The sequence below is a fragment of the Gopherus evgoodei genome, chromosome 1 (genome assembly GCF_007399415.2).
Source record: "Gopherus evgoodei ecotype Sinaloan lineage chromosome 1, rGopEvg1_v1.p, whole genome shotgun sequence".
Lineage (NCBI taxonomy): Eukaryota > Metazoa > Chordata > Testudines > Testudinidae > Gopherus > Gopherus evgoodei.
Window position 1 is genome coordinate 119,265,618 of NC_044322.1, and position 12,960 is coordinate 119,278,577.

Here is a 12,960-nt window from a genome sequence, read left to right on the forward strand (position 1 = left end):
TATGTGGTGAAACATGCCAGGCTGCACATGCACTGCTTGCAGACTTGGCTCAAGGCAGTGTTCACGGTACACAAACACAATTTAAATAAAATTCTGAGTATGCCAATGAAGGTCAAGGACTCGCTACAATGGTGGACTCACTCACACAACATCTACACAGGTGTCCCTTTCCTTCAGTGATAATCACAATGGATGCCTCTCTACTGAGGTAGGGGTGCCCACCTACACAAGCTCGCAGTACAGAGAAGATGGTCTTCTTCCAAATCAACAGTCCACATCAATGTACTAGAACTACGCGCAGTTCACAATGCCTGTGCACATTCCATGACTTTGATCAAAGACAAAAACAGACAGATCATGACAGACAATGTAACCTGCATGTTCCACATAAACGGGGAGGAGGGAGATCCCACTTCCTATGAACGGAGGCCATAAAATTCTGGATATGGTGCATACAACACAGTGTCACCATATCAACCTGCCTTGGTCTCAGAATATCATGGCCGACGCAATAAGTTGAAGATTCTCGAATGACCGCAAGTGGGAAATCAACACCTGCGTGATCCAGTCATATTTCAGCTATGGGAGTTCCCCGCAATAGACCTATTTGCCACCAAAAAAAAAATGTCCAGCTTTTTCCTCCAGGGTGGGACTGGGATCAGGATCCAGCGGCAACGCATTTTTCATTTCATGGTATGCACCCGTCCTGTATGCTTTTCCTCTCGCCCCATTGCTGTCCAGGATCCTGCACAAGATCAGAATCAATCAAGCTAAAGTCATCCTGATAGCACCAGCATGGCCCAGACAAACCTGCTACCCATACCTGAAATAGATGTCATCATGGCCACCCCCCACGTCTCTTCCTGCCTCTTCCAAATGTCCTCTCTCAGGACAACGATCAGACTCTGCATCCAAACCTGGGGTCACTCCATCTCACAGCCTGGCTCATCAGTGATTCCAGGGCTAGGAGATAACTTGTTCTGAGGACGTTAAAGACAACCGGCTAAACAGCAGAAGGCCCACTACACAGGCTGCTTACATCCACAAACAGAAGAGATTCCACATGTGATGCCTAAATAAACAATCAGCACCACCACCTCTACCATACCAGTGGTCCTGGAATACATGCTCTACCTTAAGAAAGCTGGCCTTTTAATGATTTCACAGCAGGTGCAACTGGCAGAAATTACAACATTCCATGACAAAGTGGACAGCGTTTCAGTCTTTGCTCATCCAATTACCAAAAGATTCCTCCAGGGAGTATGCAGCCTCTACCCAGAACCTCAGTGTACCCACAGGATCTGACTTTAGTGCTTCTCTCTCTCACAATTGCCCCATTTGAACCTTTGGCCATGCATTCTCTTCTACATCTTTCCTTGAAGGTGGCCTTCCTAGTCACCATCATGTCTGTGAGATGCGGGAGAAATTGGTGCTCTTCTGTATGGACCCCTCCATATAGTTTTTTCCAAAAACAAGGTCAGTGGCCTCACCACAAATTTATGCTGAAAGTTTCTTCTTCCTTCCACATCACTCAACCTATCCATCTTCCCACATTCTTCCCTAAACCTCCCAAGGACTGGCAAGAAGCAATTTTCCATGCTCTGGACATCAGAAGAGTGCTAGTCCTTTATCTTGAATGGATCAAATTGTTCAGGAAAACTCCTAGATTGCTCCTCTCCACCGTGGACCGCTCCAAAGACAAACCCGTCTGTAAGCACAGACTTTCAGATGGATTTCAGATTGCGTTCAGCTCTGTTACCAACAACATGACCTATAACCCCCCTCACGTGTTAGAACACACTCCACATGGTCTTATCATCCATTCAGACCTAATTCTGAAGCCCCTCCTTTCCTCTGAGGGGCACTGCTCGACAGTCACCTAAAGTGCAGCACCCACAGGGACTCCACTCAGGAGGTGGGAGGGGAGGATTGCTCACATGGTGCAGTAACTGAGGTTATTCCAGATGTGAGTCTTTGTAGGTGCTCCGCTACCCTCCCCTGTACTTCAGACTTGTAAGTCCTCTGCGATAGAGAAAGAACTGGGTGGGGGTGGGGGAGCTGCCCAGCACTAGTTAATTACCATTGCAGGCGCGAGACAAGGAAAGCGTATGGGCGCAGGTACTGCTGTTGAAATTCTCCACCTATAGATTCAGGGCACGCAATCACCTAAAGTAGAGCACCCACAGGGACTCACATCTCGAAGAACCTCAGTTACTGCACAAGATGAGTAACCCTCACTTCCAGGTGGGGCAATGAAACCTATACTACTGCCTCTACAGTGTTACTTTTAGCAATACTAGTCTCAGGTAAAGCTCACATGAGTATGTATGAACTACAATCACATACCCTCACCTTTACATAACCAAGTGTTACATATTTATCTCTCTCAAACTTTCCTTCTAACTCTTTTCAGCACCGTGATTGTTTTATTGCTCTCTTCTAAACTCCCTCCAGTTCTGGACACTTCAATATATGGAGATATACCTATCTCATAGAACTGGAAGGGACCCTGAAAGGTCGGTCATTGAGTCCCACCCTCTGCCTTCACTAGTAGGACCAAGTACTGATTTTGCCCCAAATCCCTAAGTGGCCCCCTCAAGGATTGAACTCACAACCCGGGGTTTAGCAGGCCAATGCTCAAACCACTGAGCTATTCCTCCCCCCAAAAAGATGATTGACTAGCTGAACACTTTACTCCTGCTTTGTTTATACCAGACCCATATAGAAAGGGTCTATTTCCTCCATCTCCCATGAATTGTGCCTTTGTTTATTCAGCCCAAAATTTCACTGCCCTCTTTTATTGCAGTTGGCTCTGAATAACAACATCCTTTGCACCCTAAGGGCTTGTCTACATGAGAAAGTTGCACTGGTTTAATTTAAGGTATGAATTTAAACTGATTTAATTAAAACTGGTGCAGACCTGTGTGTGGACGCTCTTATTTCAGTGTTGAAGTGTTCAGTTTAGTTTAAGTTGATTTGGCATCAGTTTAACCTAAACTGAAATAAATCACTCTTAAAGTATAATAAAGTTGTCTACACAGGAATTTGCACCAGTTTTAACTAAATCATTTTAAGGATGTTCAGTGCCTATGCTGTTAGCTTACGTACCATTCTTCAAGGTAACAACTTTCCTGACATTAAAGCTTTATGAAAAAGAATTGTTCATTTAAGAATTGTTTCTCTTTGAAGAGAATGAGGCCCTTGAATTATCAGTGAATTTGTACCAGTGAATCAGCATGCAAGGTCATCATGTTTTGCTCCAATATGGGAAAATGTATCCATCCAGTTTTGAGTCCTCTTTCCCAGACTCCTCTTTCTGCAGCAGAATGAAATTGATTTGATTCTTGTTAGTATCCCTGCTTTCCAGGCTGTCAGCAGAATTAAATGGCAGCAGGAAAAGCTGACACTCTAGTTAGTTTTCGTTTAGCTGCACTATAGGAAAGCTGTGAGTAGAGCTAATTGTCAGCAGTCTTAGGAAGACAGCGCTGTGTCTGCCAACATTTGGTTCACATTCAGGAGATTATCTTTGTAACCATGGAGGATGAAGAAATGTAAGTTCTGAAAAAAAAATGAAAGTTTAGGTTCTGCAGAAGTTAATATTATTGGTTCCTCCACTCCCCAGTAGCAAGTAGGTGATTAGACTTTTACAAGTCCTGGCCAAGTCAAAGTACTGTATACTATTGGCATAGTGATTCTCTACAAAATGTATGGTGAAGTTTTGCAAAAACAGAATGAGTTTCAATGTAGACAATTACATCAAGCACTGAAATACTGAAGAGCTATCTGAGCCAGAAGAAAAATAGTATTTCTGATTTTGCTGAATTCTTCTCATTTATTAACTGGGGAGAAACAGGTTTACTGAACTTTTTAATCTCTTTTCAAGGAAGAGACTATTTCAGGTTTGAAGGATCTCATTTCTGAGATGGAGCAATCATCAAAGTAAGTCTCAGATTCCAATTACAGCATCATAGTCTTGACTACTATAAAATCCGTGAAAATATTGCATTGTTAGCCTAGTGTGGCAAATGCTATTATGGTGGGTCCCATGCTTTTTCTTTGTGTGATGGGTCAGGGCACCACCTCTGTCACGGAGTCACCGGGCGATGCTCTGGAACTGCTCCCCACCCAAGCCAGTCAGGACTTTGGGGAGCCTCCTCTCCTTTGGAGCAGACTTGTTCAGGGCAAGAAGCTCACACGTCTTCACCTCCTGGGTCTCTCCTTGGAGCATTCAGCATCCTCTGCCCCTCCGTGCGCTTCCCACAGCGAGTCCACCCCAGCGGGGTCCTGGGGAAGCCACTGGGTCCTGCACCCCCACTTTGCAGTCAGACGTGACTCTCAGCCAACCAGTAAAACAGAGGTTTATTCGATGACAGGAACAGGATCTAAAACAGAGCTTGTAGATACAGCGAACCGGACCCCTCGGCTGGGTCCATTCTGGGGGGCAGTGAGCCAGACCCCCAGGTCTGCCCTCCACCCTCGACCCCAGCCAGCTCCAGACTCACAACCCCTCCCAGCCCCTCCTCTCTGCTCAGCTCCTTTCCCGGGCCAGGAGGTCACCTGATCCCTTTGTCTCCAACTCCTTCAGCTGGCACCTTTGCAGGGGAGGGGCCCAGGCCATCAGTTGCTAGGAGACAGAGGGTCAGGCATTTAGGTGCACTGGCCCTTGGCTCTGCCAGAGACTTAAGAACTGACATGGGGACACTGAGGCACCAACACAGTACTCAGAGAAAACATTAAGAACTTTCCCAGTTCGTCACATCTCTCCCCCCTTCGAGACCGAACTGAGCGAGGTCACTCCAGCCAGTGACCTGGGGAAGTTCGAACCCACCAAGGTTCCCATGGATGCCCCAGCATCTCTCCCATCCCTTGGTGTGAGTTATACCAGGACAGTCCAGTCTTACGCCCTCCCTTAGGTCGGGTGTGCTTGATGGCACTTGCAGGCCACATGTGGGAAGGTTTATGCAGCCCACACCCTTTGCCACCCCAGTACCCCTGGGCTTCAAGCTGGGATTGGGTCTTTTCCCAGCACTCTGGTCTGTGATTTGGGCTCCCTCGGTTAAGAGCCCCCATCTTGACCTTTGCCAGTTCTGGGCTTGGGCAGCCACTTCCCACTTTGTGGCCCAGACACAACACCTCTGCCGTCCCCCCCCTTGCATTTTTTAGCTTTTACCGTCAGTCCCACCTTCTTGAGGCAGCCCAGCCCCCTCTTCACCTGGGACACCAGTTCCTCCCAGGTCTGGCTAAAGATGCACATGTTATCAGTGTCTGCCAGGGCCAAGTTCTTTATCCCTCTCAGCTTGTCTAGAATCTCCCCAGGCCTAGGCATGGGGTCAGCATCGGACACTGGGATGGCTTTAAGATTCTGATAGCCCCCATAAAACCAGACCTTCCTGTCTCCCTTGGGGATCAGCCCCATGGGTGAGGCCCATGGGCTGTAAAACGGCTGGATCCCATCTAAAGCCAGGATGTTCCTGATCTCTCTCTCCAGGATCTGGGTTGCTTTCCCAATGACTCTGAATGGGGAACACCTGATGGGGAGATTGGCTCCCACCTTAGGGAAGAGATCCCCCCGGGGGTCTTCCCCCTTCTCCATCCAATCCTCCCTCTTCAGGTCCAGGGGTCCCCTCACTCTCCTCCCATCCAGCAGCTCAAATGGGAAGAGCCCTGTGCATTCCTGGAGCACCACCAGCTGCCTCCCGATTTCCCCCAGTTCTACTTCCCCTTGGGGAGCCCATTCCCGGTACAGGAATCCCTTCTCCTGCAGGACTCTGTCCCTGCAGCCTTCCCCAAGGGGGTTTGCAGCGCTGTGGCCAGCAAGTTCCTTCAGCTTCTCCAAGGAAGGATCCCTCTGCAGCTCAGTCTGGGATTCAGCGGCTAGGGCAGGGAGTGGGACCTGCTCCCTCTCACTGGCTGGACCTGGGGTCACAGCCCCCCTGAGCCCTGTCCCTGGTAGCTCCCTCCCTGCTGTGTAATCACTTCCCAGCAGCACGTCTGGACCAGGCAAACCTGTTTGGCAGCTGACCTGCCCTGCCTGAGTGTCCCCCCACTCAGCTGGGGTCTCAGCTCCCCCCGTGCTTAGCGCTGCCCTTGCTGTCCCAGTGGGGGCAGGCAGCGAGCTCTCTGCTTTGGTCACAGCATCAGAGCCAGCGTGAGCCCCCTCTCCGGTGTGCAGGGGGGTGGGGAGCATCTCTCCCTCCCACTCAGCCCCAGGGGCTGGTTACAGGTAGGCAGGTATCCTGAGCCCAGCAGCCCCTCCCCCCTGCCAGCCAGGTCATTTGCATTTTCATTGACCATTTCCATCCTAGCCAATTGGTTCCCTGGATTTGAATTTAAACCCTCGGCCGTTACAGGAGCGGGGCCTGGATCCTGTCCCATGGGAAGACAGTCACCCCCCAACAGGGCCTCCCAGCCGATATCCTGGAGAACCCCAACCACCAGCCAGCCCGACACCTCCTGGGTCTGCACAGGGATCTGGGCCATAGGCAGGGTGAGGGGCCTCACCCCAGGGAACTTCACCCAGGTCCCCCAGTCCCTCAGCATCTGGGGCTGCACCACCACAGTTCTCTCTGTCCCAGGGTCTCGCCCTCGCAGGCGTGTTTCCCCACTGACCCCTGGGCAGCCCCCTATGTCTCTCTGCTCCACCATCACCAGTCCATGCTGCTGCTGCTTCTCCTGCAGCTTTTCCTCGGGCTCTTCCTTTCTCTCATGATCCTCTCGCTCTCTTGGGCTCTGCTCCCATCCCATCTGTCTCCAATCTCCTGATGGGGAACCCAATCGTGAAGACCCTCGTCTGATTGGGGACCAGACTCCCGGGGATGCCTGGCTGATGCTCCAGCTGCTCTCAGATCCTCTTGTAGCCCCATCTGGGCCAGGAATCTGCTCCTCAGAGCGGTGCTTCTCCTCCAACTGCACGATTAACTGTGCCTTGGTGAATTTTCCCATGCGTAACCCTCTCTTTGTGCACAGGAACACAATGTCCTTCTCAAGGAGATGGTGATAGGCCATCACTTCATCGTTCCCAAGTGGCTCTGGACTCACAGGCCTGTGTGCTCTTGGCTCCCCCATGGTTTCCAGGAAGAACCCCTGGTGTGCCAGCCCTTCTCGTGATCACCACCTCTTTGCCAGGGTCGAGCTGCAGACTCCTCCGCCCCTGGGACTGCTCCTGCAATCCCCCGGGGAACCCTGCTACTGCAAAATCCTTCTCTCTCCCAGGGTCGAGCGGCAAGCTCCTCCGCCCCTGAGACTGCTCACTGCAGTCCTCAGGGGGACCCTGTTACTCCAACAGTCCTTCTCGCTGGTCACACACTCCCAGAGGTTAACTGCCCCCTGAAACTGTCCCTCTCTGAGCCTTCAGCACGCCTGGTCCTCATTATCCCTCCTTTGTTTTACTGCTCCCCAGTCACTTACTGCAAGCAGCGCCATTCATGGGGTGCAGTACGTCCCGCCGCTGCCACCAGTTGTCATGGAGTCACCGGGCGATGCTCTGGAACTGCTCCCCACCAAGCCAGTCAGGACTTTGGGGAGCCTCCTCTCCTTTGGAGCAGACTTGTTCAGGGCAAGAAGCTCTCACGTCTTCACCTCCTGGGTCTCTCCTTGGAGCATTCAGCATCCTCTGCCCCTCCGTGCGCTTCCCACAGCGAGTCCACCCCAGCGGGGTCCTGGGGAAGCCACTGGGTCCTGCACCCCCACTTTGCAGTCAGACGTGACTCTCAGCCAACCAGTAAAACAGAGGTTTATTCGATGACAGGAACAGGATCTAAAACAGAGCTTGTAGATACAGCGAACCGGACCCCTCGGCTGGGTCCATTCTGGGGGGCAGTGAGCCAGACCCCCAGGTCTGCCCTCCACCCTCGACCCCAGCCAGCTCCAGACTCACAACCCCTCCCAGCCCCTCCTCTCTGCTCAGCTCCTTTCCCCGGCCAGGAGGTCACCTGATCCCTTTGTCTCCAACTCCTTCAGCTGGCACCTTTGCAGGGGAGGGGCCCAGGCCATCAGTTGCTAGGAGACAGAGGGTCAGGCATTTAGGTGCACTGGCCCTTGGCTCTGCCAGAGACTTAAGAACTGACATGGGGACACTGAGGCACCAACACAGTACTCAGAGAAAACATTAAGAATTTTCCCAGTTCGTCACAACCTCTTGCCCCTATTCTTGGGCGTCGATGGTTCTGCTAGTGCCCTGATGGGGGGAGGAGGGAAGTGACTCGGGCCCACCCTCTACTCTGGGTCCCAGCCCAGGGGCCCTATGGACAGTGACTAAGCACTTGAAGCTATAATCCTTTCTCCTGGGCTAGCTCCTCCTCTTTCCCCTTCAGCTTCTCAGGTTTCCTGACCTCTCTCCCCCTGGGCAAGGTTTCTCTCGGTCCTCTGCGCCTGGGGAATTCCCCTGCTCTGCTTGAGCAGGGTTTCTCTTCCCCTGGTGCTCTGATCCTCTGGTCAATAACAGTACTCCTTCAAACTACAGTCAGCTCTTCTTCCCCTCTCTCATCTGACTGAAGCAGGGGTTTTTATTAGGCTTCTGGCAGGGCCTTATTTGGCTCCAGATGCTCTAATTAACCTGCAGTAACCTCTCCTCAGTCCATAGGCACCAACTTTTCCCGGCGCCAGTGGGTGCTCGAGCCACTGCCTGGCTCCATCCCCACCCCTGCCCTGCCCCCATTCCAAACCATTCCCAAAGTCTCCGCCCCCTCCCTGCCCCTGTTGGACTCCTTCCCCAAATCCCTGCCCTTGCCTTGCCTCTTCCCTACCTCTTCCTCTGAGCGCTCCGCATTCCCGCTCCGCTCCTTCCCTCCCTCGCAGTGCTTGTCGTGTGAAACAGTTGTTTCATGACAGCAAGCACTTGGAGCTAGGGGGAGAAGTGGGGATGCTCAGTGCTCAGGAGAAGAGGTGCAGGTGAGCTAGGGCAGGGAGCTGCCGGTGGGTGCAGAGCACCCACCAATTTTTCCCTGTGGGTGCTCCAGCCGCAGAGCACCCACGGAGTTGGCACCTATGCCTCAGTCCACAGGAATTAAGGCTCTGATCATCCTGGGACCTCCCATCTATCACTTTCCTGTTGTGTTCTGGCTCTGTTGTATGACATACCCTCCCCCCCTCGCTCAACACCACGGTTTTGGGCTACTTAGGATGAGAGGCAATGCTGTCACAAAAAGCCATCAGTGTTGCTGTGTTGGCTTTCAGGCCTATGCTTTACCTGGAAATGGAAGGGTTGCAGGGATAGGAACCATCTAGTCACTCTTGCATTCTTCTCCTTGTTTCTGTGCATCCACTGGAGCGGGGCGTGGTGCGTCACGAGGGTGAACCGCCGCCTCAGTAGGTAGTATCAGAGAGTCTTCATGGCTCATTTAACTGCCAGACATTCCTTTTCGACGATGGCTTACTGTTGCTCCCTGGGGAGGAGTTTCTGGCTGGGGTACAGGATTGGGTGCTCATCCTCCTCCGCCATCTGTGAAAGGATGGCCCCTAGCCCTGCATCAGAGGCATCCATCTGTAGGAGGAATTCCTTCTCGAAGTCTGGGGCTATGAGCACTGGATGACTGTAAAGGGTCGTCCTTAAATCTGTGAATGCTTCTTCCGCCACATCAGTCCACTTTACTATATCTGGGCCCTGAGCTTTTATCAGGTCCATCAATGGCCAGGCTCTCGTGGCAAAGTGAGGGATGAATCTGCGATAGTACCCACCATCCCTAAAAATGCTCTGACTTGCTTTTTGAAGACAAGTCAGGGCCAACCATATATTGCCTCTACTTTGTTCCACTGGGGTTTCAACAAGCCCCTTCCTACTACGTACCTGAGGTATCTGACTCGGCTAGCCTCACCACACTGTTGGGAGGGTTGGCAGTGAGGCCGATCTGTCTAAAAGCATCTAGCACTGCTTCTACTTTTCCGAGGTGCGTCTCCCAGTCAGGGCTATGAATAACTATGTCGTCCAAATAGGCAGCAGCATACTTGGCGTGGTGTCGTAGTAATTTGTCCATCAGTCTTTGGAATGTTGTGGGGGTCCCGTGGAGTCTGAAAGGGAGGGCGGTGTATTGGAAGAGGCTGTCGAGTAGAGAGAAAGTGGTTTTCTCCTTGGCATCCTCGGGCAGGGGGATTTGCCAGTAGCCTTTCTTCAGGTCCTTCTGCTCTTTGGCCCTGCTGTATCACACTAGCCACTGAAATCAAAATGTATTATAAGTTATTTGTAGTTTACTACCTTATTAAATGTGACTTTCTATTTTATAACTGTTTTTGTTTAATGTTTATTTGTAAACTCATTGACTCCTTGGAAATCTATCACTCTTGTTAGGCTAATTATTATTGTTATATTGAAATATTTATTACATCCTGTCTTATATGCTGCATAGACAGTCTACTGAAGCTCTATGCGTCTGTGAGGAGGATATCACCAGATTGCGTCAACAACTGGATGAAACCAATGATGAACTTGCTCAGACTGGCAGGGACAGAGAATCTTTAGCTCAGGAGAATGACAGGTTGCAGGAACAACTTCACAGAGTTAAGAAGGAAAATCAGGTATATCTATGTACAGAAACCTAGGCTGAAAGATAAAATTGCATATTTCCCAAAGCATTGCATGTAATTTCTGTGCTATTATATGCAAAAGAACTAAACTCAGATCTGCTGATTGATTTCTAATCTCAGCTCTGTCCTGTCTGTCCTGTTTTCTCCTACACCTCATCTGCAAATGGTGTGAAATAAGTTTCTAGGTCAGGGATTCTCAATTTTTTTCATAGGGTGGATCACAGAGAGGTAACTTGAGGAGCCACTACACCAATTGCTTACATGGAAAAGTAATTTAAGAAAGTATTTGGTATTTTAGTTGTCTTTAAGGTGACAAATGTTTTGTCCTTTTAAAAATAAGTATTACACTATCCTCTTCCTTTCTTTTCTTTTCCTCCCAAGTGTTCTGTTCCTTTAGCTCCTCTTCTCTCTTGCACATGCTTCTCTCATGTATGGTTATCTTCTCCCCTGTTGTCCTCTTGGCTCTGCAGATGCTTTCCTGCAACTTGGTTCACTGTTCTGGGCATGTTGCCCAGTCACCTGGTGTTCTCTTCTCTCTCATATCTTGAACGTTTTATTCTTTTCTCTTGTTGACATTCTTTCTTTTTATTTACAGTATTTATATCCCTAGGAGGAGAGCCCAACCTATGTGCATGTCTGTCTCTCCAGGAAGCTCAGATATCCTCCTCTTCATCATCATTTTGTTCCTCTGCCTTCAGCTGTTCTTCATCATCGTCATCATCATCATTCTCTTCCTCCTCCCTGCTTTTGTCTTGTTCCTCAAAGTCTGCCTTCTTGTTTTTGTCTTTCCTTGCTTCTTTCTTGCCTTTTTGCTCATGCCTGTAAACTTCCAATGATTCCTTTAAAAGGGCTGTGAACCTCTGGAACTCCATTCCCTCCATGGCTGAGAAGACATCTCCAGCATTCAGTGTTTTCCTCTTCCCCTTCACTGCAAAGTTATTTTTGCCTGTGCTAGATAGCTTTGATAGATAGGAGCTGAAGGACGCTCCTGTTTCCTCTTTTCTTAAGTAGCAGTGGTTTAACATAGGCCTAATCTGCCCACAGAAATTGCATCGATTTAAATAAATTTCCAAATTGATTTTGTTAAATTCGTGCAACCCCTCCTCCTTCTTCGAGTGATTGCTCATATCCATTCCAGGTAGGTGTACGCGCCGTGCGTGCACGTTTGCCGGAAACTTTTTACCCTAGCAACTCCAGTGGGCCGGCAAGTCGCCCCTAGAGTGGCGCCACTATGGCACTAGATATATACCCCTGCCGGCCCGCCCGCTCCTCAGTTCCTTCTTACCGCCGTGTCGGTTGCTGGAACTGTGGAGTGCGGCTTGCTGTCCTCCACGTACCTAGCTCTCCTGTACTTTGTTCGTAGTCATAATTGTAAATAGTTCATAGATAGTTTGATAGTATATTAGTTAGTTGTGTATTATATATAGTTGTTTAACTTATTCGCGTGTGGGCCGTTGCCCTTCCCGGCGCCCGGCACCGGGCTCATGCCTGGCTCGCCGGACTTCAAGCAGTGCTCAGCATGCAAGAAGCCGATGCCTACTAGCGATCCCCACGACGCGTGCCTCAAGTGCCTGGGGGAATCGCACATAAGTGAAAAGTGCCGTATATGCAAGGCCTTTAAGCCTCGCACAAAGAAGGAGAGGGATCAAAGACTCCGCGCTCTCCTCATGAAAGTGGCACTGACTCCGGCACCGGCGGCGCAGCCGGCCACTTCTACTCCGGCACCGGACCACGCTGGCACCGGCAAGACACCCGGGCACCGACCATCCCCGGCACCGGGAGCAGATCTACGACCCTCGGCGTCTGCAACACCATCGAGGCAGGCCCGAGTGGAGCGCCCGGCACCTACCTTGGCCGCGGCACCGCCTGCAGGGCTGCTGTTGACTCCGGGTCCGGAAGGTCCGTCGAGTCCAGCCCCTCCTAGCTCCCCCTTGAGATCAGGGGTCGAGCTGTTAGTACCATCTATGCTGGAGACCTTTGCCTCGGCACGGGACTTGATAGCGCTAACGGAGCCATCGCAGCCTCAGACGGCACCCCCGGGACGGGTAACCTCCAGAGGCAAACCGATGCTAAGAGCGCTGTCTCCAGAGTCCCGGCACCGATCGCCCCGGAGACGTGAACGCTCGCGCTCAGGGCACCGCTCGCAGTCCCGGCACCGTTCTCCCAGGCGGTACCGGTCGCACTCGCGGTACCGATCAGTATCTGCATGGTCCCGGTCTGGCTTCTCTCACCGCCGGCACCGAGACTCTAGGAGCCGTTCACCTCGACGTTCGGCTCCTCAGTCGACCTCCCGGCACCGAGCCGGTGGTAGGTCCCGATCCTGGTCGACCTCCCGGCACCGCGTCGGTGGCTGGTCCCGGTCTCCACTGCCATCCCGGCACTGCGCTGATCGAAGGTCGCGGTCCCGCTCCTGGCACCGACCTCGATGCAGATCCCGCTCTG

At 51.4% G+C, this 12,960-nt stretch overlaps 1 protein-coding gene across 7 annotated transcripts in view; it reads left to right on the forward strand.

Annotated features, from left to right (window-relative positions):
- Nucleotides 1–12,960, forward strand: part of TSGA10 (testis specific 10) — a 140,640-nt gene that overhangs the window by 45,814 nt on the left and 81,866 nt on the right. For all 7 annotated transcript variants that reach the window (XM_030570549.1, XM_030570586.1, XM_030570576.1 and 4 more), the window contains 2 exons: nt 3,884–3,939; nt 10,341–10,509. In XM_030570549.1, coding sequence (XP_030426409.1) covers nt 3,884–3,939; nt 10,341–10,509 — 225 coding nt within the window. The remainder of the gene's footprint in view (nt 1–3,883; nt 3,940–10,340; nt 10,510–12,960) is intronic.